Source organism: Pelodiscus sinensis, chromosome 27 (genome assembly GCF_052426305.1).
Source record: "Pelodiscus sinensis isolate ZL-2025 chromosome 27, ASM5242630v1, whole genome shotgun sequence".
NCBI lineage: Eukaryota > Metazoa > Chordata > Testudines > Trionychidae > Pelodiscus > Pelodiscus sinensis.
The window spans coordinates 6,988,038-7,011,607 of record NC_143078.1 but is presented as its reverse complement, the minus strand read 5'-3'; the positions used below and the strand labels follow the sequence as shown (position 1 = coordinate 7,011,607).

Here is a 23,570-nt window from a genome sequence, read left to right as displayed (position 1 = left end):
CTGTACAGTGAGTCACTTCACATTTTAGCTATAAAATGAGGAAAGATTGCCTCCTAGGAATCATGAAACCCAAGTGCATGAAAAATGCAGTAAATATCGAGCAAAGTAACATAACTGTAATATGTTTGAAAGACTATACTGTGAAGAGACCCGTTCTGAGGGCTCATCTCCACTTGCCCCAAGATTGACACATCAGAGATCAATCTCCCAGGATTCAATTTTAGTAGGTCTAGTAAGGACCTGCTAAATAGACACTGATGTGCCCCTGGGAACCCCAGTACTTCACTGGGTTTCAAGAAGTAAGGGAAGTAAATGGGAGAAACTCTCTCATTGACCTCCCATTGTGGGAATGCTCCAGAAATTCGAGCTAAGGTACATCGACTGAGCTATGCTATTCTCATAACTGGAGTTACATATTTTAGGTCCACTTTCTCCCTTAGTATAGACTTGGCCTGAGAACACAATGCTAAGCAGAAAGTTAAATCTAACTTTAATTTTGCTGCTGTGTCCTGAGCATTTAGCATCACCTTCTTTTAAAGCTCAATGTGTGGGATCAGTAGTTCTGAACTCAATGTAGAATGAACTAGTGTATGCATACCAACAGGGATGTACTTGTATAACCCCAGCATATAGTATTTAAAGCTGCCCACAGTCTCCCAACCAGGAGGTATAGTACAGAGTATGAACTTGGGTATTTAAGGGTTTGTCTTCAGAGTTGCTAAGCAGCTGGTAGCTTCCTTATACTTCCATAGGAATGATAAGAGCTTGGCACCTGTGAAAATGGGGCCATAACTGTCCTTTCTTAGTAGAGAAGATTTTAAATGAGCTGAGTTAGCTATAGTGTGTTTCTTTTTTTCTTATATAACTACTACAGATGTATCCTTAAGTATAACAGTTAGACAATCCCCCAGCTACATAATGTATACTTAATATATCCCCCCAGAAGAAAGTGGTATAAATCAGCTTTTATTTGATGCACATGATCCTAACAAGACATCCAAAAACAGAAACATAACAAATGCACACTTCATCCAACACAGAAGAGGTAGCAACACCAATTGAGAACAGATATCGTAAAGTAATAGAACAAAAGAGTCTGCTTTCACTGCATCTTTTCAGAGCCTAACAGAGAATATACAAAATGTTAACCTTGATATCAGTCCTGGAGTTACTGTTAGTAGGATTCAGGAAATCCACTGTAGCTGTAATACCTCAAGTATGTATTTTTAAATGCATCTTTCATGTGATGTATACTCCGCTAACTAGATATACCAAGTCTACATATGTTTTCTGAATGGCAGGCTTTGGCTTCTGCAAAACACCAATAAGCTTTGAGCTAGGGGCTTGTTCCAGGGAGCAGGATATCTGCACTTGCCGTTCTGATGTGTTCTTCAGGATCTAAAACTGTTTTTCTATGACTGTTGAGTATGTGGTTTTTGGTATAAATATTACAGTGTAGCTAGGGGTTTACAATAAAACAATGGCTTTATCAAAATAGACTATCGAAAGTGGTCTCAAACAGTTGCTGTGTGAAATTAAATATGCATTTAACATACAGAGCTCCAAGGCATTCCTTTTTAGGATCAGAAACTACATAATGGGCACTGTCCTGATGCTCAGAGTCCAAATAAATGTAGAGGCATCTATACACATGGAGCTCATTGCAGAAGTGCAGTTTTACTCTCCTGGTACTTCACTTAGGGATTGTAAATAGGGTTTGCCCAAGTGCTCCAGGAGCACAAGTTTTTCCTTGACTTTCCAAGAAGCTGTGAGTGGATACTAGGGGACAGATCTCACTGATTGCCTGTTCTGGTCATTCCCTTTGAAGGATTTGGCAATGGCTACTGTGAAAAGCAGGATACTGGGCTAGATGGACCTTTGGTCTGACCTGTATGGCTGTTCTTATTTCTCACTGTTGCTGATGTTTCTGCTACTAAGTCACTTCGGCAATTCTGAAGAGCTCATATTATGTCTGTACTTAGCATGTAAAACACTAGCTAGCTCAAGACCTGTTTACATAAATGTAAAATAAGTTACTTCAGAGCAGAAATATTCTCTGATGTGAAGATTTCTGAAGTAAAAGTTTATCTTTTAAAACATTTTTATTTAGATTTCTTTTTTACAATGTTATTCTCTTAGAACCTCCTATCCAAAGAAACAAGAAAACTTTTCATTTGAACAGAAAATTGCTGAAGCAGTTACTTTTGTAGCTGCAAGTAGAACAGTATTCTTGAAGCCACATTTCACTCCAAAGCGCCTGGCTGCCTCCTTTCCAAAAGGCACTCTGCCACCTTCCACCAACAGCTATGTGGGGATTACCCACCTTCCAGAAGCACAGGAGGCAAATGGAGATTTTATTAGATGTAGCCCTAAATTTATCACACATGCTACTCCAGCATTATACTTACTGCTCATGTCATTTAATACTGACATACAAACATAATTACAGATTCTTTTGCTTGGAAACTATACTTTTTCTTTGTTTTTTTTCCCCCCTGAAATAGGAAGACTTCTACAGACCAAGAGGAGTTTCCTTCACCTGTGTAACATTTCTTAATATTAGCTATATTAATACTTCATTGAATGTGATTTCAATTTAAAACAGGGAATTGTGCCAGTTCCCAGCATGCTTCCTTATTTACCATTTGTCAGCCATCCTGTTCACTGTCAGCAAAAGTCACAAATAAGTTGTTGTTTTTTTAAATGCAGTTTAGCTTTTAGCAGAATTGAGGATTTACTATTCTCTGAAACTCAGGCGAGAGATCAGTGGTCCAGGAGCATCCCAAGTCATCTTGCTAATGGTGGTATAAGCAAACAACTTCAAAGCAGGAGGAAGACAGACAGCTGTACAGTTTCAGCATTCGCTGCTGGCGAAATCTTTCAGAAACATTGACTGTGGCCTCAAAGGAGACGGTGCATATGAGTGGAATGGGAAGCGAGAAGAGGCAGCGTCCAGAAGGAAGCATAACTGGAACCCACAGTCTCTTCATAATGTGATAACTGACCCAGAGTGAGTATTCCTCAATAGTTCTACACTAAAGGTAAAAAATAAATTTCATTCAGTGATGCCAAAAGACTTGAAATCCACAACGGAGCTGTTATTTAGGAAGGAAAAACAGCCAGTAGATGTGTCAAAGCCTGCGTTTTCCTTATAGGCAACTTTTAAGGCGTAGAACTACAAGAACAAAATAGCCCTAAACCCAGAGGCAGCTGCCATCTGTATGCCATTCATTTTTCAGAAAGGTGAATAAAGCTGAGAGAGTCTTATAAGGCATGTTACACTGGACTAAGGCAGCTTCTACCCCTTCGGAAAAGCTGTTTGCTAGCCTTTGTTTACTGTATTTCTTGAGTTTGTATGTTAAGATGGGGAAAAAAGCTTCAATACAATGTAATAAGGGAGTGCTGGATGGATGGACACTGCTGATAATGTTTATCTGATATACTCCTCCTCAGAGATGCCAGATATGTCTTCATCGGTGCTTTCCTCCAAATCTGGCAAGTTGCCCCAAAGCAGTAAATTCACACCTGGAAAAAAAATTGTAAATAATTGAATTTGTTTCCAGACCTTATTTGAGTCAGGTTAAAAACTGAATTCATTGCCACAAAATAAATAGCTCTGGTCCCCACAAACGTATTAGATGAAATTAGACAGTGTTGCCCAGGTCTTAGTTATTTTCTATTGTTATTCAAAAAGGATCTCTAGAAATATCCTTTTGAACTACACTCTAGTAGCAATAAATCCAGTATTATGAGTAATGTGAAATAATCATGTCGCTATTGGTAATCCCCTTTTGGACGGGTAACATTAATTGCATTGAGTTGAGGCACTGTGAAACTGTTTAGACTACTTCACCATGTGTATGAGAAACAGTAATACAGATGGCATTGTGAAAGGACACCTCCTTTGGGAAGGACCCAAAAGGACAGATTATGCTAGAGATACTTGTAATTGGTGCTCCAAGTAACTGTTAAAAAGAAGCTCAAGAAAAATAAATTTTAAGGGCTAGTATCTGTTGTAGCTTCAGCCTAAGATGGGGCAGGCAATAATTTTTGATGGGGAGCCACTCCAAGATTTTGGTAAGTGATCATGGGCCACAGTTTTCTATGCAGGGGTGCACAGTCTGGGACAGATTGGGTGCAGAAGGGAGCTCAGGATAGGGAGCTGGGTGCAGGTGTGGGGTCTGAGAGGGAGTTTGAGTGAAGAAGAGTATTGTGATCTGGGGCAGGGAAATGGGGTGCAGGGTTAGGGAAGGAGGATGGGTACAAAAGAGGATTCTGGGGTAGGGAAGGATTGTAGAAGGAGGTGCAGGATTGGGAGGGAGTTGTGCACTGAGGTGGAGGAGTACAGAGGATCTGGGTGATAACCTGGGGCAGGCGGAGATAGTGACCTGGGACAGAGAGCTGGAGGGGAAGGAGAAGGTGGAAGGGTGCTATAGGAAGGCTCTTGCTGGGTGGTGCTTACCTAAGCAATTCTTGGCCAGCAGCCCTGCGGGACCCCAAGGCTGGCTCTCTGCTTGCTGCAGTCCCAGACTGCTCAGAACGACTGGCTGCTCCCTGTGGCTTTCTGCTCCAGGCATGAGGGGGAAGGAGAAGCTTTGCACGCTGCCGCTGCCCCCAGTAAAATCTCTCCACTCCTATTCTCCAGTTTCTAGCCAATTGGAACTGAGAGATTTTGCTGGGGGCAGAGGCAGTGCATAAAGTCGTCTTCTGCCACTGGCTCCTGGAGCAGAGAGCCACTTAAAGTGGTGCTGGGCTGCTCTGTACTTGAGGTTCCCAGTGGGGTGGCTTGACGGGCTGGATTTGACCTGTGGGTCATATCTTGCCTGCCCCTGGTCTAAGATAATGGAGAAATCAATAAAAAATGTATATAGGGTCACATGGACAATACAGTTCAGATTGATCAGTCAGTGGAGGGTTGCTTAATAACACAGTGAAGCTATACACACTGCTTTAAATAAGAATCTTTGTGTCTGTTTATACCATTTTTATTTGTGCAGTTATCATAACTGTATTGTCTCAAAGACCTGACTTCCATCAGCAAGCATGTGACTTTATATTCCATATGAAAATATGCTTTGGTATGAATGATATAACTATAACTGAGATGTACTTTATGCAAGACTAGAAGATTTGCCCAGCATTGCTTGGGTCCTTAACTTGATTAATTTTTGTTTTTCTTCATTTAAACCATTGCTCTGGGGTGGGCCTGGGATGAGGGTTTCAATATGTGGACTACCCTGGGGGGAGAGAGGACTATCCTAGCCCTCTCTCACTGTAGCAGCTTGGGGCCAGGTGAGAAACACCTCTCCACATTAGCTGCAGCTCCAGCATGCACAGCTCGGGGAGGAGTGCATGTCCCCAGCTGAGGCAGGTCCAGGTTCATCTGCCCAAGGCACTCCCCAGCCGGAATGAGGAATGCAGCAAATTGCACTTTCCCCTTACTTCCTGATGAAGGGGAACAGCCCGTAGGAATGTGGGGGAGAGGCTTCAGCTCCTCATGCCCCCTCTAAAGGATGTGGGGGGCAGGGAGGCTCAGAGCTGGGGCAGTACCGGTTGGGGGGGGTACTCCCTCAGCCAGTTGCTTTCATCTACCCAGTGATTCTGTCTCTTTTTTTCTGTATGGCTTTATGAAAGGTAGTCTCATTCAAGAAACATCACATTTTTCCTGGCACAACCAAACCTCTACCTTGCTGTAAGTTATGATAAGAGGAAGCTGCATAACAGATGAGGTGGTCCTCGCTATTACCATTTAAGAAGATGTCTTGAACAAATAGACAGATCGACTCTCTCAAATATATGGTAGATAAACCATATAAGGTATCATTGGAAATGTTGGGACTTACTAACTATAACTATCCTATTTGTATGCATGTTTCATTTTTGTATCTGAAATTAGAAATACTGACTTCGTATCTGGATTCCAACTATGCTACTTTGGGTGATGCTCATTGGCTATCACTTCAGGTACCACAATGTAAAAGCCAGACAGGACTGATGTCCATCAGTGATGACACTCCATACTGTCTCTTTGTGATAGTAGACAGAGGTGATCTGATCACCGTAGGCTAACCACGACTTAGGATGTCTGTACTATTCAGTGGAGGGATGGGTATTCAAACCAAGGATGGTTTCAGTGGGATCTTCAGCACATCAGGTGGCCTCCCAGAGGTCCAGTCCACCACAAAGAGGTCAGTGTAAATTTTTTAATCAATTAATCTTACGGCCTGATGCCTTTTTTTAAAGCCACACAAAGTTGAGGCCGCTTAATACTGCATTTTAGACACTGTGTAGGCTCCAGTGACATGAACAGTTTCCTCAGACAGACTGTGGGGAAGGAATGCTATCTGCTTAGAAAGGCAACTCATTATAGACTTGCTATATACTTTGAGTCAACTGCATATGCTTTGAGATACCTTGCTATTGGGAGGAGAGTGGGGGAAATTGCCAGTAAACTCTTCTATGAATTTAATAGAACTTCCATGTTCAGAATTAAGAGTTCCTTACCAGAGGAGTCCAGTCTGTTTACACCAAAGACTGCTTGGCTGTGAAACATCCAGAAATGTCCATTGTTACAGGACAGCAGGCACGGTTTGCATGGAGCAATCACATGGTAACCTACAACATTGCCACTAGAACAAACAAACAAAATATAATGACCATGTAAGTTCTTGGATGAAAGTTTGCGCTGAAGAAACACTAAAGGTTAACGTTAAAGAGAATCTAACCATTTTACTAGGCAAATTGGTGTTCAATGTCTTCATCTGGAGAAAATGTAAAGATGAGTTTTTAAAGCAGTGGTGCATAAAGTGTCTGAATATATTTAAAAATCAGTGGTCCTGTGGCATCTTTGAGACTAACAAAAAATATGAGCTTTCATGGGTAAGTCCCACGTCATCAGATGAGCTAGAGTGGAAATAACAGAATCCAAGAATACCTATATATGTATTAAAAAAGTAGTACTTGTCAATTGTAGGACCCATGTTAATGAAGCTAATTATGTAGGCTGGATGTGTTCCATTCATAGCTTCGATGTGAAAATGCAGATGTTAAATGCCGGGTAAATTGGCTTTGTAGTGTGTTAACCTGTTAAGACCAGGGAAACAGTGTTACATTGGTAGATAAATTATAGTTCTGAATACATTTACTTAGAGAAAGAGGATGTATGTGGAGATGCACAAGACTTATATTTCTTAGACAGTCTTGTCTTATACAGAATTTGGATATTTGCAGTGTTACACGAATGTCCTGTAACTTAAGTCTATGAAGCTTTTTAAACCAGATCTCCCCAGTGAAATCAATGAAGATTCACCTTAAAACTGGTGGTACAATAAGACCCTATAAAAGCTAGGTAATTAGCTTGGGGTGTATATATAGTCCTGATTTTGCTCCATTGAAATAAATGGAAATTAAGCGTTTTAGCAGGATGAGATTTTGGCCCAATTTATTTACCTGTAGATTCCTTTCCACCCCCAGCAGTGCGCACAGAAAAAAGTGTGTGCTCTCTAGTTTAGCATCTGGACCAAACAGAGTTCCTTGCTAGTCAAGTCTCTTGGGGGGGAAAAAAAGAACACCTTGCTGTTTTTAGTCCAAGAACCTTCCTGTCCAAGCTCAAATCCAAGCATGCTGAATTTTTAGACCAAGCAGATAAATAACCCTGAGCGGTTTAGCAGATTTTTTTTTAAAGAAACAGTATCTTAAGTATCAAGCATCAATAAAAATAAACAGCTAGCTCCAGGAACTTTCAAGTTAACTTTTTCCATCCGTTAGTGAAGACTAGGTCTGCCAACAGCATGTTCCGTTACAGCAGAACCTCAGTTTTATGAACCTGTTATACAAATCTACTGTAACTGATATATTCAGCTTTATGAACTCCTGAATCCCCAATTAGTTTATAAAATAGGAGTTCTCTGCTGTATCTGTTTTAATAAAGTGGAAGATAGGAATAAATGCATTTCATTGTGATAGTGACAGCTCTCTTTTTGGAGTTAACTGGGTGCTACTCAAGTTTTCTATAGAACCACACTTTAGTCTTGATATGCATTGTCCCAGCATTTCTGCTAGAGAATTCTACAATGATAGACTAATAGTCATGTCCAAATGTAGTGAGCCAAGTTTCCACTGAGCAAAGTTGTATCAAATTCACTTCATTTGTGACCCAAGCACTTGCATTTGTGTGATTAGTATGAGATGTTGAAATGTTATTGCTGCAGCACATGCACTGCTGAGCAGGTGCTTGTATGGTTATGAGTCACATTAAAGTGATATTACTTACCATTTCAGACATGCAATGTTCTTCAATTTACATTTGCAGATGTCAGTGAAATAACAACTTCCAATGAAGTCAACAGTACTGGATGGGAAATAATGGTCACAGAAACAGTTTAGACATTTAACATAACTTCACCCAGATACCAGTAAGTTAGAATTGCAACAAACCAGTGTTCGAGGTTTGTACTTTATTTCCCTTTACAAACACCTACCTGCTATCATCTAGTCTCCCTCCATCACCAATCACAGTAGTCTCAAGATAGCAAATATATCTATATATTCCACCAGAACACTCTAAGCCAGCACATGATAGTTTTCAGGAAATGGCTCCCCTCCCCTAGGAACAGAGCTTTAGTAAGGGTGCCATTTTGACTTTATGAGCTTTCTTTGTGTAAAATTTTTTTTACAAAGTAAAACTGTTTTATTTGAGATCTTGGTGCTCTTTGGGGCCTATGTTGCAGGGCACTGAGCTCTCCCAGAGCTGAGATGATTCACTGTGTTATTCTGCTAGGGACAGTAACCCCAGCTCTGTGCCGTGGCTGGGGGAGACTAGAGCTTCTAGCCCAGAAGGACAGGATGGTGGGAAGCCCCACAGGGCAGGAATCACTGGATTGATCAGCACACCAGGTAGGTGATATGATTTGGCCCTGTCTACACTTGCCTTTAAACATGCTGAAATGGTACTCAAAACTGTTTGTTGCAGACAACCTAAATCTTTATCTACCAGGAACCAGTGTTCTTAACAGTAGGGCTTCCAGCAGTGGAGGGCTGCCGTAAATTTCCAGCATTTTAACCACTCACTTAAAGGGTCTACAAAAAAAATTGTGTATGGGTTAGCCTAGCTGAGGTAGCTTGAGTCCAGCTAGCTTGGGTAAAAATCATAGTAAAGCTAGCACAGGCTTCAGAGTGAGTACTTCAAATCTGGTATAGATGTTAGGTGCTTCATCAACATCATCAGAGGTTCTCTCTCAATTGGTGGATGATCACTAGCATGGATGTACATATGGGTCCTCAAATGACTTAGGAGTTCAATTCTGGAACTTCATATCCACTTGTGTATCTGTAGATACTTCCTAGCAGGCCAACTGCCTGCTGGGAGAAAGTTGGGTTTTTTTTTCCTTCCTTCTCTTCAGCTTTGAGAGCAAGGCACTTCTTGAAGTGAGCTACTACTTGATGGAGGATGTGCTTCCCCCCCCCCCCCCTTGGGTTTGGTTGCAGGCCTGCTCCTCCCAGCTTTTGGTGTCCACATCACTTTACTTTACATTCACTTTTAATGTGTATTTTGTAATTAATACTTGGCTTGCTAGCCCACTCTGAAGCCTGAGCTGTCTTTCTTCTGTTGTTACCCATGCTACCTGGATTTAAGTTAGCTTGGACAGACTAGCTGATGATAGCTTTTGCTGTGTAGGTGTACCTTTAAACCTGATGATGCTAGAAGCTGGTAGCAGTTTGTTTATATCAGGACTCCCAGCTCCAAAGACTATAACTCCAATGGGGAATTACTTCTGTTCCTTACAATGAATATAGCCAGCTTCAGCACTAGGCAGCACTAGGTCAGTTACCTCCCGCAGACAAGGTCATTTCCAGACTTAACATTTGTATGTCAATTTCTTCTTCTGGAAGGTGGAATAGTATTACCTAAATCAGATATTGCCTCAACCTACATCCTCTGAGGCTTTGTGATTTTAATGTATTCTGATCTTCTCTGTAGAAAAGTCATTAAGAGCTCACTAATGTTGTCAAATACTCTTCAGTAATGGGGTTTATACAATAGATCTTAGATAGGTAAGCTTTGTCAACTCCAATTTATATTTAGTTGTCAGTTTGTTTCAATTTAGAAAAACAAATATCTTCAAAACAATCTGATCTTCCCTAGTTTAGGGCTGTTTGACCTTGCAGTCCTTCCTAGCTTTCCACCAGTTGGAACACTAGTTCAGGCAGCCACTAACATTTCAACTACAGTATTGCGCAGACCCTGCTTTAAGCAGTGCTAGATGAGACAATAGGTAGAACGGTGACAGTTGGTTTACAGTAGTATTTCCACCGCTAGAACTGCATCAATGGTAATGTAAGTACAGACTTAATGACAAAAGGGGCAATTTGTTTACATAGCTTGGTATGTACAGGGTTCAGTGCACCACTGTCCAACATTCCATCTCATGGCTTGGAATTGTGTATACTCGTCCATTCATTGTGTTAATGGGTAGGAAAAATGGTCCTGAGAGTTGAACTTCTGTATGCAGACATACAAGTTTAGTTAAGACTTCATGCTTCCTATTTTGATACTTACAGTTTAGATCCTCAATATATTAGCCCCCCCCCCCCACTCCAAGTCTAACTACTAAACCATTTGCCATGGAGGGGGGGAAATCAATTATTACATCATTTCCTGAGTCACAAACACAGATCACTATTTTAATTTTGTACTGAAATATGTGGTCTACAGAGTTACATACTTAGTTTTGTAGTTAACACTTTACAAATGTAATCCACAGGTAGGCGTTAAGGTACGCCATCCAGCTATACAAAATGTATAGCTGGATTTGTCTTATTTTAAGCCGAGCCGCGATGGCATCTATGCTGCAGGAAGCCAATGGGAGCACATGTTTCCACCGGCTTCCCTTACTCCTTGTAGAATGAGGAGTACTGGACACTGTCGGGGGCTGCCCTCCATGTTCGATTTAGAGGTCTACATTAGACCTGCTAAATTGAACAGTAGAAGATTGACCTCTGGAGGGTCGATCTTCTCTGTAGTGTAAATATGCCCTTTGTGTATAATAACCATACATATCACTAACTTGTATTTGTCAACCAGAAGTGTATGAAAGACATTTTAAAGCAGTTCAGAACATCTACACCAGGAACTAGGTGTTTATTGTAAACCTCAAATGAGAGCACAGAACAATGGCTTAGTGATTAGAATGTGTGTGTTTTTTTAAATAAACCTTGTTTTAAAAATTAATTTTAGTCCATCTTAGTTTTTCCTTTTAATCCATCTTTACAAATTAAGAAAATGTAAATGACAAAGTATGTTAATAGTTAGTTTACTAATATTTAAATGTTGCTTTGCCATATTTGTTCATCCTCTGATTCCAGATTAAATTGGACCAATTAGGAATTTAAAACAAAAATCTTGCTGTCCTTGCTTAACCCTGAAACCCAAATTGGATTCTGCTTCTTTCATCTTCATCAGTAATGCGCTCAACTATTCTGTTGATGTGAGGCCAAACAGAATACAACTTGCTTTCCTTGACTGATTCATTCCTGCACCATTAAGAGTAAAAATCATGTTTCTATCCATAAAATAGATAGAAAGTAACTGTCTTTGATTGTGATGATCATAGAATCATAGAATAATAGGACTGGAAGGGACCTCGAGAGGTCATCGAGTCCAGCCCCCCGCCCTCAAGGCAGGATCAAGCTCCGTCTACACCATCCCTGACAGATGTCTATCTAACCTGTTCTTAAATATCTCCAGAGAGGGAGATTCCACCACCTCCCTTGGCAATTTATTCCAATATTTGACCACCCTGACAGTTAGGAATTTTTTCCTAATGTCCAATCTAAACCTCCCCTGCTGCACTTTAAGCCCATTACTCCTTGTCCTGTCCTCAGAAACCAAGAGGAACAAATTTTCGCCTTCCTCCTTGTGACACCCTTTTAGATATTTGAAAACCGCTATCATGTCCCCCCTTAATCTTCTTTTTTCCAAACTAAACAAGCCCAGTTCATGAAGCCTGGCTTCATAGGTCATGTTCTCTAAACCTTTAATCATTCTTGTCGCTCTTCTCTGTACCCTTTCCAATTTCTCCACATCTTTCTTGAAATGTGGCGCCCAGAACTGGACACAGTACTCCAGCTGAGGCCTAACTAGTGCAGAATAGAGCGGCAGAATGACTTCACGAGTTTTGCTTACAACACACCTGTTGATACAACCTAGAATCATATTTGCTTTTTTTGCAACAGCATCACACTGTTGACTCATATTCAACTTGTGGTCCACTATGACCCCTAGATCCCTTTCCGCCATGCTCCTTCCTAGACTGTCGCTTCCCATCTTGTATGTATGGAACTGATTGTTCCTTCCTAAGTGGAGCACTCTGCATTTCTCCTTATTAAACCTCATCCTGTTTACCTCTGACCATTTCTCTAACTTGCTAAGGTCATTTTGAATTATGTCCCTATCCTCCAAAGAAGTTGCAACCCCACCCAGTTTGGTATCATCTGCAAACTTAATAAGAGTACTCTCTATCCCAATATCTACATCATTGATGAAGATATTGAATAGTACGGGTCCCAAAACAGACCCTTGAGGAACTCCACTTGTTATCCCTTTCCAGCAGGATTTAGAACCGTTAACAACAACTCTCTGACTACGGTTATCCAGCCAATTATGCACCCACCTTATCGTGGCCCTATCTAAGTTATATTTGCCTAGTTTATCAATAAGAATATCATGCGAGACCGTATCAAATGCCTTACTAAAGTCTAGGTATATGACATCCACCGCTTCTCCCTTATCCACAAGGCTCGTTATCTTTTCAAAGAAAGCTATCAGATTAGTTTGGCATGACTTGTTCTTCACAAACCCATGCTGGCTATTCCCTATCACTTTATTACTTTCCAAGTGTTTGCATACGATTTCCTTAATTACCTGCTCCATTATCTTCCCTGGGACAGACGTTAAACTGACCGGTCTATAATTTCCTGGGTCGTTCTTATTCCCCTTTTTATAGATGGGCACAATATTTGCCCTTTTCCAGTCTTCTGGAATCTCCCCTGTCTGCCATGATTTTTCAAAGATCATAGCTAAAGGCTCAGATACCTCCTCTATCAGCTCCTTGAGTATCCTGGGATGCATTTCATCAGGACCTGGTGACTTGCTGACATCTAACTTTCCTAAGTGATGTTTTTACAGAACCACTGAACAACATTTATTTTTTCTCAGGCTAGACTTGAAGATATGCCAGTGAACAATCTTATTATCCATCATCTAAAATCAATGCTCTCAACCCTTCCAGAATACTGTACCCCTTTTAGGATTCTGATTTGTATTGCATACACCCAAGTTTCACCTCACTTACATTAGCTACTTATAAAATGAGAAATAAAAACGAGCATGTTGTTTAATCACAGTTAACCCATGCTATTATTTCATAATAATGATTTTTAAAACTGATTAATCACACTTAATTGCATAGTTAAACAATGGATTACCAGTTGAAATGTATTAAATATTTTGGATGTTTTTCTATCTTTTAATATATTTATTTCAATTACAACACAATACAAAGTGTTTGGTTCTCACTTTTTACATTATCTTTGATTAAAAATATATGCATTGTATAAATGGTAAAAAAGAGAGAATTTTCCATTCACTTCATACAAGTACTATAGTACTTGCCCTCTCTATCGTGCAATGCAACTTTAAAATGTAGATTTTTTTGGGGGGGGAGGGGTATAAAACTGCATTCAAAAATAAAAGAATGTAAAACATTAGAGCCTACAAATCCACTCAGTACTACTTCTTGTTCAGCTGATGGCTAAGACAAACAAATTAGTTTATATTATGGGAGAATGCTGCCTACTTCTTATTCACAATGTCACCTAAAAGTGAGACGAGGCATTCACAAGGCATTTAAGCTAGCATTGCAAGGTATTTATATACCAGATATGCTAAACATTCCTACTCTTCAGGGTACAGCCACCATTCCAGAAAACATGCTTTCATGCTGATGCTTGTTTTTTAAAATATATATATATTTATAACAACTCCTTGGGGGAGAATTGCATGTTTCCTGATGTTTTATATGCATTCTGCCATGTATATTTCATGTTACAACAATCTCAGATGACCTAGTACGTGTGTGTTATAAGATCACTTTCATTGAAGATTTGACAAAATGTAAAGAAGCACTAATGTAAATTTCTAAAAATAGCGACAGCACTTGACCCAAGGTTTAAGAATCTGAAGTGTCTTCAAATATCTGACCGGGATGAAGTGTGGAGCATGCTTCCAAAAGTCTTAAAAGTGCAACGCTCTGATGCAGAAATTGCCGAACCCCAACCACCAAAAAGGAAAAAAAAATCAACCTTCTGTTGGTTCTGATGATGAAAATGAACATGCATGGGTACAAACTGCTCTGGATGATTATCTTGCATGGATATATGATCCCTGGATTGGTGGCTGAAGCATGAAGTGAGACATTTAGCATATGTGACGCATAAATATCTTATGATACTGGCTGTAACACTGCCAAATAAATGCCTATTTTCACTGTCAAATGACATTGTAAACAAAAAGTGGGCAGCATTATCCCCTGCAAACGTAAATAAACTCGTTTGTCTGAGGCTGAGCAATTGGCTGTATGGGAAGTAGGATTGAGTGGACTTTCTAAACTCAATGTAAAACTTGTTTTATTTGTGAATACAGTTATTTTTATATAGAAGTCTACATTTGTAAGTTCAGCGTTGGTGATAAAGAGATTTCACTACAATACTTGTACTAGGTGATTTTAAAATGCTATTTTATTTTTTACAAAACAATACATGTTTTGTATTCTGCATGATAATGAAAATAAAAATATTTGAAAAGGTAGAAAAAAAGAATTTAAATAAATGATTTTCAGTATAAAGGCGCAATTGTTAAACAATTGTGATTACGTTTTTAAACATTTGACAGCAATAACGTAAATACAAAAGTGAAACAGCATATCAGTACTGAGAAATGGTGTTCTTTTTTTTTTTAACCACAAATTGTAAAAGCAATTGGAACTTGCATATTGTATTTACATTTCAGTGTATAGTACTGAGAGCAACATAAACAAGTCATATGAAATTTTAGTTTGTACTGACTCATGTATTTTTATGTAGCTTGTTGTAAAACTAGGCGAAGATCTGCACACTTCCTCCAGGTTCAGAGCTAAATATCACTTGTCAATGGGGGTCAGGGCTGAGATGCACTTCCAGATCTAATATTAACAGTCTGACATCTTGTGGCAAATCACTTCGGGGACACTAGTTAGGTTTAAAATAATTTCAGCTTATATGCTTACTTCATTACTTGCTCTTGAACAACAATTGAAGCAAATGCAAAAAAAAAAATCTAGTTTACCTTCTGTCATTTACGTAACTTACATTATTGTAATTAATCAAACTGGGAATGAAGCATTTAAGTGTTGGAAACATCCTACTAGAATTTATACTGCACCTGTTTGAGGATATTACTTGACTATAAATAAAAATAGACTAGTTGCTGATTTGAAACTGGAGTGAAACTGACACTTTCAAGTCACTTTCACTTCTATTTAAAGGGTTGCCACTTTCCAGAAGGCTCTCAAATACATTGATTGAATCTCACTTGTCACAGAATATTTAAAAAGAAAGACCAAGACATTGTCACATTTTAAAGATGAGGAAAAACGAGTATTGCTCATTAGTTAGCGTTTGTATATAAATGTTATATAACATACCATTCTGTGTTTTGACTGTGGCTTAGTTGCTATTGCTGTAAAATAGAAATACTTGCTTGCCCATGAGTGTGAGTGGCTTGTAAGGAATAGACTGAGATCGGTGGGGCAGGAAGTGGGCTTTCTTAACGGTTTGCACGATGTCTCGTACGCTAGGGGATTCCTGCTAATTAATGTCTTTGGGCGGCCTAGTGTAACATTGGTGCGCTGTTGAGTTGCCGGTGGATGGCGAGCGAAGGGGACTTACCTGGTGGGTGGGATGTCCGTGGAGTAGAGGTCGATCTCGGTGTTGGCCAGCAGCACAGCCTTCATCCCCCGGGAGCTCAGCACCTGCTGGCAGAATCTGCAGCACAGCATGGACACGCACCTGTCCTTGAAGCTGCACCCACTCGTGGACATGGCGGCTCTGGCTCCCAAGGGCCTGGCTCCTCTTCCCACAGTGCGGGGTGGGGGCGCCTTGCTTCTTTGAGGGCCAGCTGCCCCCCAGGCCCACTGCCCGGCTCCTGCCCCCCCAAGACTGTTCTTTAGCCCCCCCCCTTCGGGATCCTTGCCCTAGGGACTATTCCGCTTCAGCTGCGCTGTCCACACTCACTGCCCCTTCCCCTGGAGGCTGACACCCCTTCCCCCTCCAGGCTGCAGCACTGTCCCACAGGCGCTGGGCTCCCCCTACCCCCTGCAGTGGGGGCCCTATGTGGTCCCGTGCCACGGGGCACCCTGTGCTCCGTCTGCTGCCCCCCCGCTACTGGGGGCCCTGTGCCCCCTCACCTGACCCCCACCTGCCCTATGCTCCCCTTTCCTGGCTTGCCCCACCCCCACGGTTCCCGCTGACTGTCCTCTTCCCCCTCCCCCCTTTCTTTTTGCCTCGCGCCGGCTGAGTCTGCTGCGTCGGCCCTGCTGCCGTTAGACCCCAACGGGCAAGCCCCCCACGAGCCTCTCGCTTTCAGACCTGTCAGACTCCGTTTGAATCCCCATCCTCGCTTCCCATTGGAGGGGAGCGAACACTCCCCTAGAGCCCGATTGGGGGGGATTGGGACTAGGTCCGCCTCTCCCAGCGCTTAGGACCCGCCCCCTCCGCTCCTCGTTGGAGGAGTCCTGAGACAGAGGCGGGGCAGAGAGACGAGGGGCACGCCGCTATTGGCGAGAAGGTTTGTCACTCCGAATCATCGCAGCGGCTGATTGGGGGAAGCGGAGGAGGGGGCGGGGCGGGTGAGCTAGCGCTGCAGAGGAAACTGACCGCGGGAGCCGTAGCTGGTGAGCCTCGGCTCGTGGAGGAGGGGAGTTGGCTGCGAGGCGCTGCAGGTAAGAGCGCGCCGCAAGTAGACCTCCGTCCTGCCATAGGCGTGCCCCAGCCCATAATACTCCCGCCCCCCCGGGGAGACCCGCATGGCCGCCACCGGCTGCTCTGCCAGCCCCGCGCTCTCCCCCGCCTGTCCTGGGCATTCCCTGCCACCTCTGCTCCCCGATTTGTAACTCCCGGCACAGCCAGCGCTCTCCCCCCCATATTTTTAAAAGCCTCTTTCCTAGGCGCAGCCCGCGCTTAGCTCCCCGCCCCCATTTGCAAAAGCCGCCCCCCGGGACACAGCCCGCTCTTGGCCCCCCTCCCCCATTTGCAAAAGCCGCCCCCCGGGGCATAGCCCGCTCTTGTTCCCCCCATTTGCAAAAGCCGCCCCCCCCCCCCCGGGGCAGAGCCCGCTCTTGTTCCCACTATTTTCAAAAGCCGCCCCCCCGGGGCGCAGTCCACTCTTGCCCCCCCATTCGCAAAAGCCCCCGGGGAACAGCCCGCGCTTGCTCCCTCCACCCCCAATTTGCAAAAGCCGCCCTCTAATTTGAAAAAGCTGTGTCCCACTCGCGCACAGCCTGCTGTCTTTCTTCTCCTCCCTTCCCCCCCATTTGCAAAAGACGCCACCCCCGGTCATAGCCAGCTCTTGGTCCCGCAGTTAGCAAAAACCGCATCCCGATTTGCAAAAACCGCCTCCCCCGGCACAGCCCGCTCTTGGCCCCCCAGTTGTAACCGCCCCGTGGCATAGCCCCCGTTCTCCCCAATCGCAACACTTTCCGCCTTGCATAGCTCCCTCCTAGGATAGAGTCTCGAGCCTGCAAAATCCCTCTCCCCGTCCATAATACTCCAGGAGCAATTATTCCCCCACCCCAACCCCCAGTATAGCCCCAAACCTTCCTCCCCGCCTCGCCTTCCATTCCCCCATTCTGCCCCATCCGCTCCATTCCCAGAACTCCGCTCCCCTTTTCCGCAGGCTTGAATATCTCTTCCCACCACCCCCCGTCGCTGCTCCCTGCTAGGATTAGCGGCAGGAAAGGGAATACAGGGCTGGGTCCTTCATTCCTGAAGTGAAAAGCAAATAGGGCTGAGGGGGCGAGTGGTCTTCTTACACGACTGAGTTGGCAGCACCCAGGTTCCCAAGGTGCCAGAGGGTTTTGCAGTAAGCATTGGGGAGCGCCCGTGGCTTCTGCATGTATTTTTGGGAGAGCTTTAAATATGTGTATTTGCGCAGTCTCTTTCCAGCTGGGTGGATAGTAATTGCATAGAGCAGCTTGGAATATCTTCCACTCCCTCCGTAACTATGGGGGGAGCCAGTCACACACTTTCTGTTTATTTGTTTTCCATTTAAATGCTCTAACGCTATTCTGTAACCCTTTCCCGTTTCCTGTCTCTGCTAGCCACGTTGTTCCTCCTGATGTTGGATGTGGATTCAGTTGTTGGTTTGACGTTTTTTATCATGCACAGCTCCCTGATTTCTTACGTTTGTTACCGAGAATAACTTGTAACACCCCCTCCCACGTGCCCTGATTTCCCCCTGTTGGGAGATTTGCATCTGCCTTCCACATGCTGGGCTGCATTTCCCCTGGTTCCAAATCAGCATTGATGTCTAGGGAAGATCTGTTTTTCTAGATGGGGGGGGGAGGGAGACCAAACATTCAAATAATAACAGTAATACACAGCTGACCTGTCTGTAGAATCAAAGGCTGCTGATTTAGCTATACCGAAGGGATTAATCTTGTTTACAAAATGGCTTGTGGATTCATTTTTTACCTCCTGCAGTTCATGTAATTCAGGGATTTGAGTCTAAATTTTCAAGATATCGAGTTGTAGCTTCTTCAGTACTGCTCTCTTTTTCCCCCTTCCTGCATTGCTCATTTAGAAAAGTGATTCTTTTTTTTCCCATGGGCTAGTTACCTTTCACTACCACCCCTTTTCCCCTGGGGACTGAGCTTTCCCAATGAGATTTTTTTTCTTTTTTTCTTCCTTCTGTGATTGCTACTACACAGGCATTTTACCTTGCTGATGTACATATGTAGCATTTTGCTGCAGTTTAAAGAGACATTTGCAATACTAATGAAGCTTTTCTTTAAACTATAAACTTTCGCCTTGTATTTTGTACCTGATATCTTAAAAAAAATCTTTTTATTTACAGGCAACGAAACCAAAGAGAACGCCCTCTGATCCTTCATTTCTCTTCCCGTTTGGGATTTTATTTGCATCATCTTTGAGTCTGTTTTAAAAAAGGCAAAGCAAACCTTCAAAAAACATGTGCAGCAGGACTTCCACTCCTTGACTGTACCATTAGTGTTAGTAATCAGGAAAAGCCTTTGGAGACTACATGATCTCTCTAGTCTGATGCTTGCTGCTGTTGCTGCTAAGGGTTTTGGTGCAGGGAAACAAAACTGCCTTTTCCACCCGCTGATTTCTTAACATCTGCATGTTTCTGCTGCCGCACTCTGTTTCACGCCCTCTTCCCATGGACTGATTTGTTTTATTTGAAGGGTGGAAGGATAAGAAAACCAAGGCATTTCTTTGGAAGAAACAAAATTGCATTTATTTGTTGCATTCTGGTGGATCTGTTTTGAGGTTAATCTTTCTGGAAAGGGAAAACATGACGTCGCCAGCTAAATTCAAAAAGGATAAGGAGATCATAGCTGAATATGACACTCAGGTCAAAGGTAGGAATAATTTTACATCCATCTATATTGTTACAGTTTAGACTTGCAAATGCAGGCATTTGCATTCGATATTTGGGTGGGGACTGAGAAAAGCATTTGCAAGTCACCATGAATTTGCAATGTTTTCTGAAATAGTGCAATCTTGTAAGGGATTTTTTTTCTCATAAGGGTGGATTCCTGTGTAGGTCAGTGTTGTCTTAATGCAGAGAGGAATTTCTTTTTCGGTATATGAAAACCCTTGAGTTCAGAATCTTCTTTTTCTGGGTGCTTTAAAATATGGTTAGGTTTGAAATGTGCCTGGCAGTGAATAGCTTTTCAATTTCTTCTCTCCCTAAGGAATCGTTTAAAGCCTCTGTAGAAGCAGAAGAAGGTATACCTCTTGCTAGTACTGTGGACCCTTGTTCACATCAAGTCTTCATAGCTGTCTGTGCCAAAAAGCTATAATATTCAGCTTCAAACTCAATAAGTTGACACTGTTTATTCACACAGCTGTGATTTTCAACACCCTGGGTTGGCTGTGCATATGACCACTATTCTGAATGTAATTGGTGCTGATATATAATTCTGAAGGAGTGTATGTTGGTGCAAATGAGCATAAGGCTTGGGTTAGGACATCACATGCCCTCAGTAGTGAAATGGAAGTGCTTAATGTTTGTGTGTGTGAAGCTTTCAAGATAATTTGAATGAAAAATATTCTTGTGTGTGTGACTTGATAAATCGTAGCTGATGGGAAATCAGCTGCAGTAAGCTTGTTTAAACCTTGCTTGGTACATTGATTGCGTGGGTGGTGGGAGATGGAATGGGTGTGGAGATGGCTTTGTGCTGAAGGCAGAGGACTGGAAGTTGGACATTGGGATTTACGGACTTGTATTACCCTGTGTAAAATAGTGAAGTGTGAGCTGCTCCTCCAAAGGGGTGCTATGTGAAACTAAATTAATTAACGTGTAATGATTTAATGCTTTCAGATACTTGTGTGGGAGGCAAGAGAAATGCAAAAGGTGTGTGTGTGTGTGCGAGATTTTCTCACCTCTTTAATGAAATTTTAACTTGACAAGCTATTCAGTCTTGTAGAATGTCAATATCCAGCAGGAGGTGCTGCTTCAAAAAGATGGACTTAGTCTTGTGACATAGTAGCTGGAAGCGAGATGTAGGTGGTGCTTAAAACACAATACATTAAAATGTGTGGCGATGTGGTTTTTTTCCCCCACCCTCATCCAGCTCCTTGTTTCAAAATAGGTCAGAGAGGGATACCTCCTCCAGCTTTCTGGAACAATGCAGAAGGCATTCACACTTGAATATTGTAGTTCTGTTGAATGATTGGTTTGAATGATTGGTCTGAAGTATTTAGAATAGTACACTTTTTTTAATAAGGTTTATTTAGCCAGCCTGCCCTCATACACTGTCTATTTGTGATCTCATCAGGCTTCCCATCTGAAATACGATCAGCTGTGGTCAGAATTGAAATGGAAGTTCTGCAAGAAAATTCTATGCAACAGCAGGAATGGCTATTGATAATTCAGGAGATGGCATTGTCCCTAGAACCAGTGCTCCAGCACTGTGATGGGGCACTGAACTGTTTAAGAAACTAAAATCCAAGGTCTTGTCCATTTGTTGTTGTTTAGAAATACCATAGTCCTTGTGTAGCAAAACCTATCCTGTCGATTGGTCATTTTCCAAATCTAGTTGTTAATGTGCTGCCTCTAAATTGCCCTGGTAGTTAAGTTTGGTTGTTCTTGTTTATTTTCCTCCTGCTAAGTACTATTGCTAAACGTCTTGTACTGCTGAAGTGACCACATCAGTGGTAGTTGACATGACTCATGTTTGTTACAAGTGGACACTGTATAAACTGGGAGGTATTATCTGTCTTGCTCAGATATGAAAATATTCCTCTATCTTTGCTGGCCTTTGAAAGCTTAACGCATTTTGTGCTGCATGCCACACTGGGATGATGTACGGCAGCTGTGTCTTCAGACATCACTTAAAATCCTTAATCCACAAACACGTAAGTTATGTGTTTTCGAATCTAAAAGTTGCTGCTAATCGCTGGATTTGGTTTTTCAAAAAATAATTAACAAAATATCATATTAAGAAGGGCATCTTGGTGATTGATAAGGTCAGAATTACAGCCTCATGGTTGAGAGCTGCTGAGTGAACGTGGTCATCAGACTGGAACAAACTGGCAATAGTGCAAATTCATCGTTCTGAATTAGTTTTGATGTTTACATGTCTGTTCCCTTCTTCCAGCAGCCGTGATCATGTCCCTTGTGGGTTGCAGTTGTGTCTATAGGTGAGCTTTCTCTTCAGACTGACTGACTTCCCTGTTCCTGAGTGGCTATTGTGCAATCTGCAAGTCAAAATGGACTTGTAGCCTCCTCCTTGGAGAGTAGGAGTATTATCTCTTCTTGGATCTCCACTTTGTAAGCTGGATGGAGCTAGGGGCATGTCATCTTACATTCGTTGGCTTTTCATCCAGTATCTAGCACAATAGGACTGTGAAACAGAATGTGGTCTGTGGGTGTTAATGTAATATCACTTTGGTATGTGGATGATCAAATGTAGAGCTCCTGTATCTGATGCTATCCCATTATGCTGTACAGAATGTGGCTTTGCAATCAACTTCAGTGGTTGAACATTTTCTCTCTCCCCTTTCCTCCCCTATTTGAAACACAGATACTTAAAACAGAAAGAATTGGGTCAGTTGATTATACTTGTGTAGCAGAGCTCACAACAATGTGCCTGGCTCATGGTAGACCATCAGAAAACAGGGCAGACACTCCAACCTGGTGGTATATTCTAGAAATGGATTTTACCGAGTCATGTACACACCTGGGACCACAAACTGTTCTCTTAGGCTCCCTAGCACGTCTTGCTATCCAGACAAACTAGATTTGTGATAGAAGGTTATTAAAGTCAAATGTCATGGCACATGAGGCTAGTCCCAATCCCAAGGATACACTAGATGCCATATGCCTCCTCTTCCCCCCCCCCCCCCCAAAAAATGCTGGCAGCCAATTTTTTTAAATTAACTGAAGACGTATTAACTAAGAGAAAAATGAGTTATTGAGAATGTATTTAACTTAAGCGACTCCAAATGTGTAAGTCTCAAGGGATAGGGGAGAGAGAGCTTTGGAGATCTCTGTTGTGTATCTGGAATACTCCTCAGAAGTCTCCAGACGGGTCAGATACACGTGGTAGCTGCTTGGATCCATTCTTGTAGCAATCTGGCAAGTGTTTCTGATGCAGCTGGGCTTTTTGTCTGTTGCCTAAACGGTATTCAGTCTGTGGGTTTTCCATTGCTGAACAAGTGACCCATGCTTTGAAGTTAGCCTGCTTTTTCATTTACAGTTCCAAGGATCCAAATACTTGACGAGCAAACCAAATACAGAAGTCTACACAATGCATTCAGTTGCAACAATCCAAGCAGGCTTTCATTAGTTTTCATGAAGTTCACACATCAAGTGCATTTTCACTAACTTTTATTTTTGATCTAGGGCAGCGGATCTTAAAATATGAGTTGGGAACCCAAAATGGGGTTGGCATTAAAATTTCTGGGAGGCTGAAGCCTCAGCACCATCACCTGAGGCCAAATCTAAATCCCAGGCCTCACTGTGGGGCTGGGGCCAAAGCTCAGGATTTTCACTCCTGGATTGGGGAAGGGAGGGGAGTGATAGGACTCAGGATAGCTCAGTCCCACCTCTTACGGTCACATAGTAATTTTTGTTGTCAGAAGAGGGTCATGACACAATGAAGTTTGAGAATTATGATATTAAGTACGGAGTATAAATAATGTAATGTGATATTAAGCAGGTTGTAGATAAATCTTAATATTGTTGTCACACAAGTTAATTGTCTTATTCCTCTGATTTGAACTCGTCT

General features: G+C 42.3%; 2 protein-coding genes across 6 annotated transcripts in view; one reads left to right on the top strand and one right to left on the bottom strand.

The window, feature by feature from the left end:
* Positions 1-950: 950 nt before the first annotated feature.
* RUMY1 (regulator of UNG2 and MKLN1 interacting yippee protein 1) lies at positions 951-16,706 on the bottom strand. Its single transcript, XM_006137220.5, has 4 exons — positions 15,985-16,706; positions 8,273-8,350; positions 6,505-6,629; positions 951-3,525 (listed from the first exon to the last, which is right to left on the bottom strand). Exons 1-4 carry the CDS (start codon positions 16,134-16,136, stop codon positions 3,431-3,433), a joined length of 450 nt encoding a protein of 149 aa, XP_006137282.1. The 5' UTR covers positions 16,137-16,706; the 3' UTR covers positions 951-3,430.
* Positions 16,707-16,931: 225 nt separating this feature from the next.
* SRGAP2 (SLIT-ROBO Rho GTPase activating protein 2) overlaps positions 16,932-23,570 on the top strand; it is a 212,301-nt gene continuing 205,662 nt past the window's right edge. For 4 of the 5 annotated variants that reach the window (XM_075910141.2, XM_075910137.2, XM_075910140.2 and 1 more), the window contains exons 1-2: positions 16,932-17,036; positions 19,169-19,694. Coding sequence is in view for 3 of the 5 variants with exons in the window: in XM_075910137.2 (XP_075766252.1) it covers positions 19,628-19,694 (67 nt within the window). In the remaining 2 variants the exon portion in view is untranslated. The remainder of the gene's footprint in view (positions 17,037-19,168; positions 19,695-23,570) is intronic. The other variant, XM_075910139.2, reaches the window with a different exon arrangement.

What these genes read in the sequence shown, in the direction of transcription:
- RUMY1 (XM_006137220.5), bottom strand. Translation starts at nt 16,136, where the DNA reads ATGTCCACGAGTGGGTGCAGCTTCAAGGACAGGTGCGTGTCCATGCTG. An exon ending in ACGGACATCCCACCCACCAG is followed by an intron (nt 8,351 to 15,984) that starts GTAAGTCCCCTT and finishes TTTCCCATCCAG; the next exon opens with TACTGTTGACTTCATTGGAA. An exon ending in AACATTGCATGTCTGAAATG is followed by an intron (nt 6,630 to 8,272) that starts GTAAGTAATATC and finishes TGTTTGTTCTAG; the next exon opens with TGGCAATGTTGTAGGTTACC.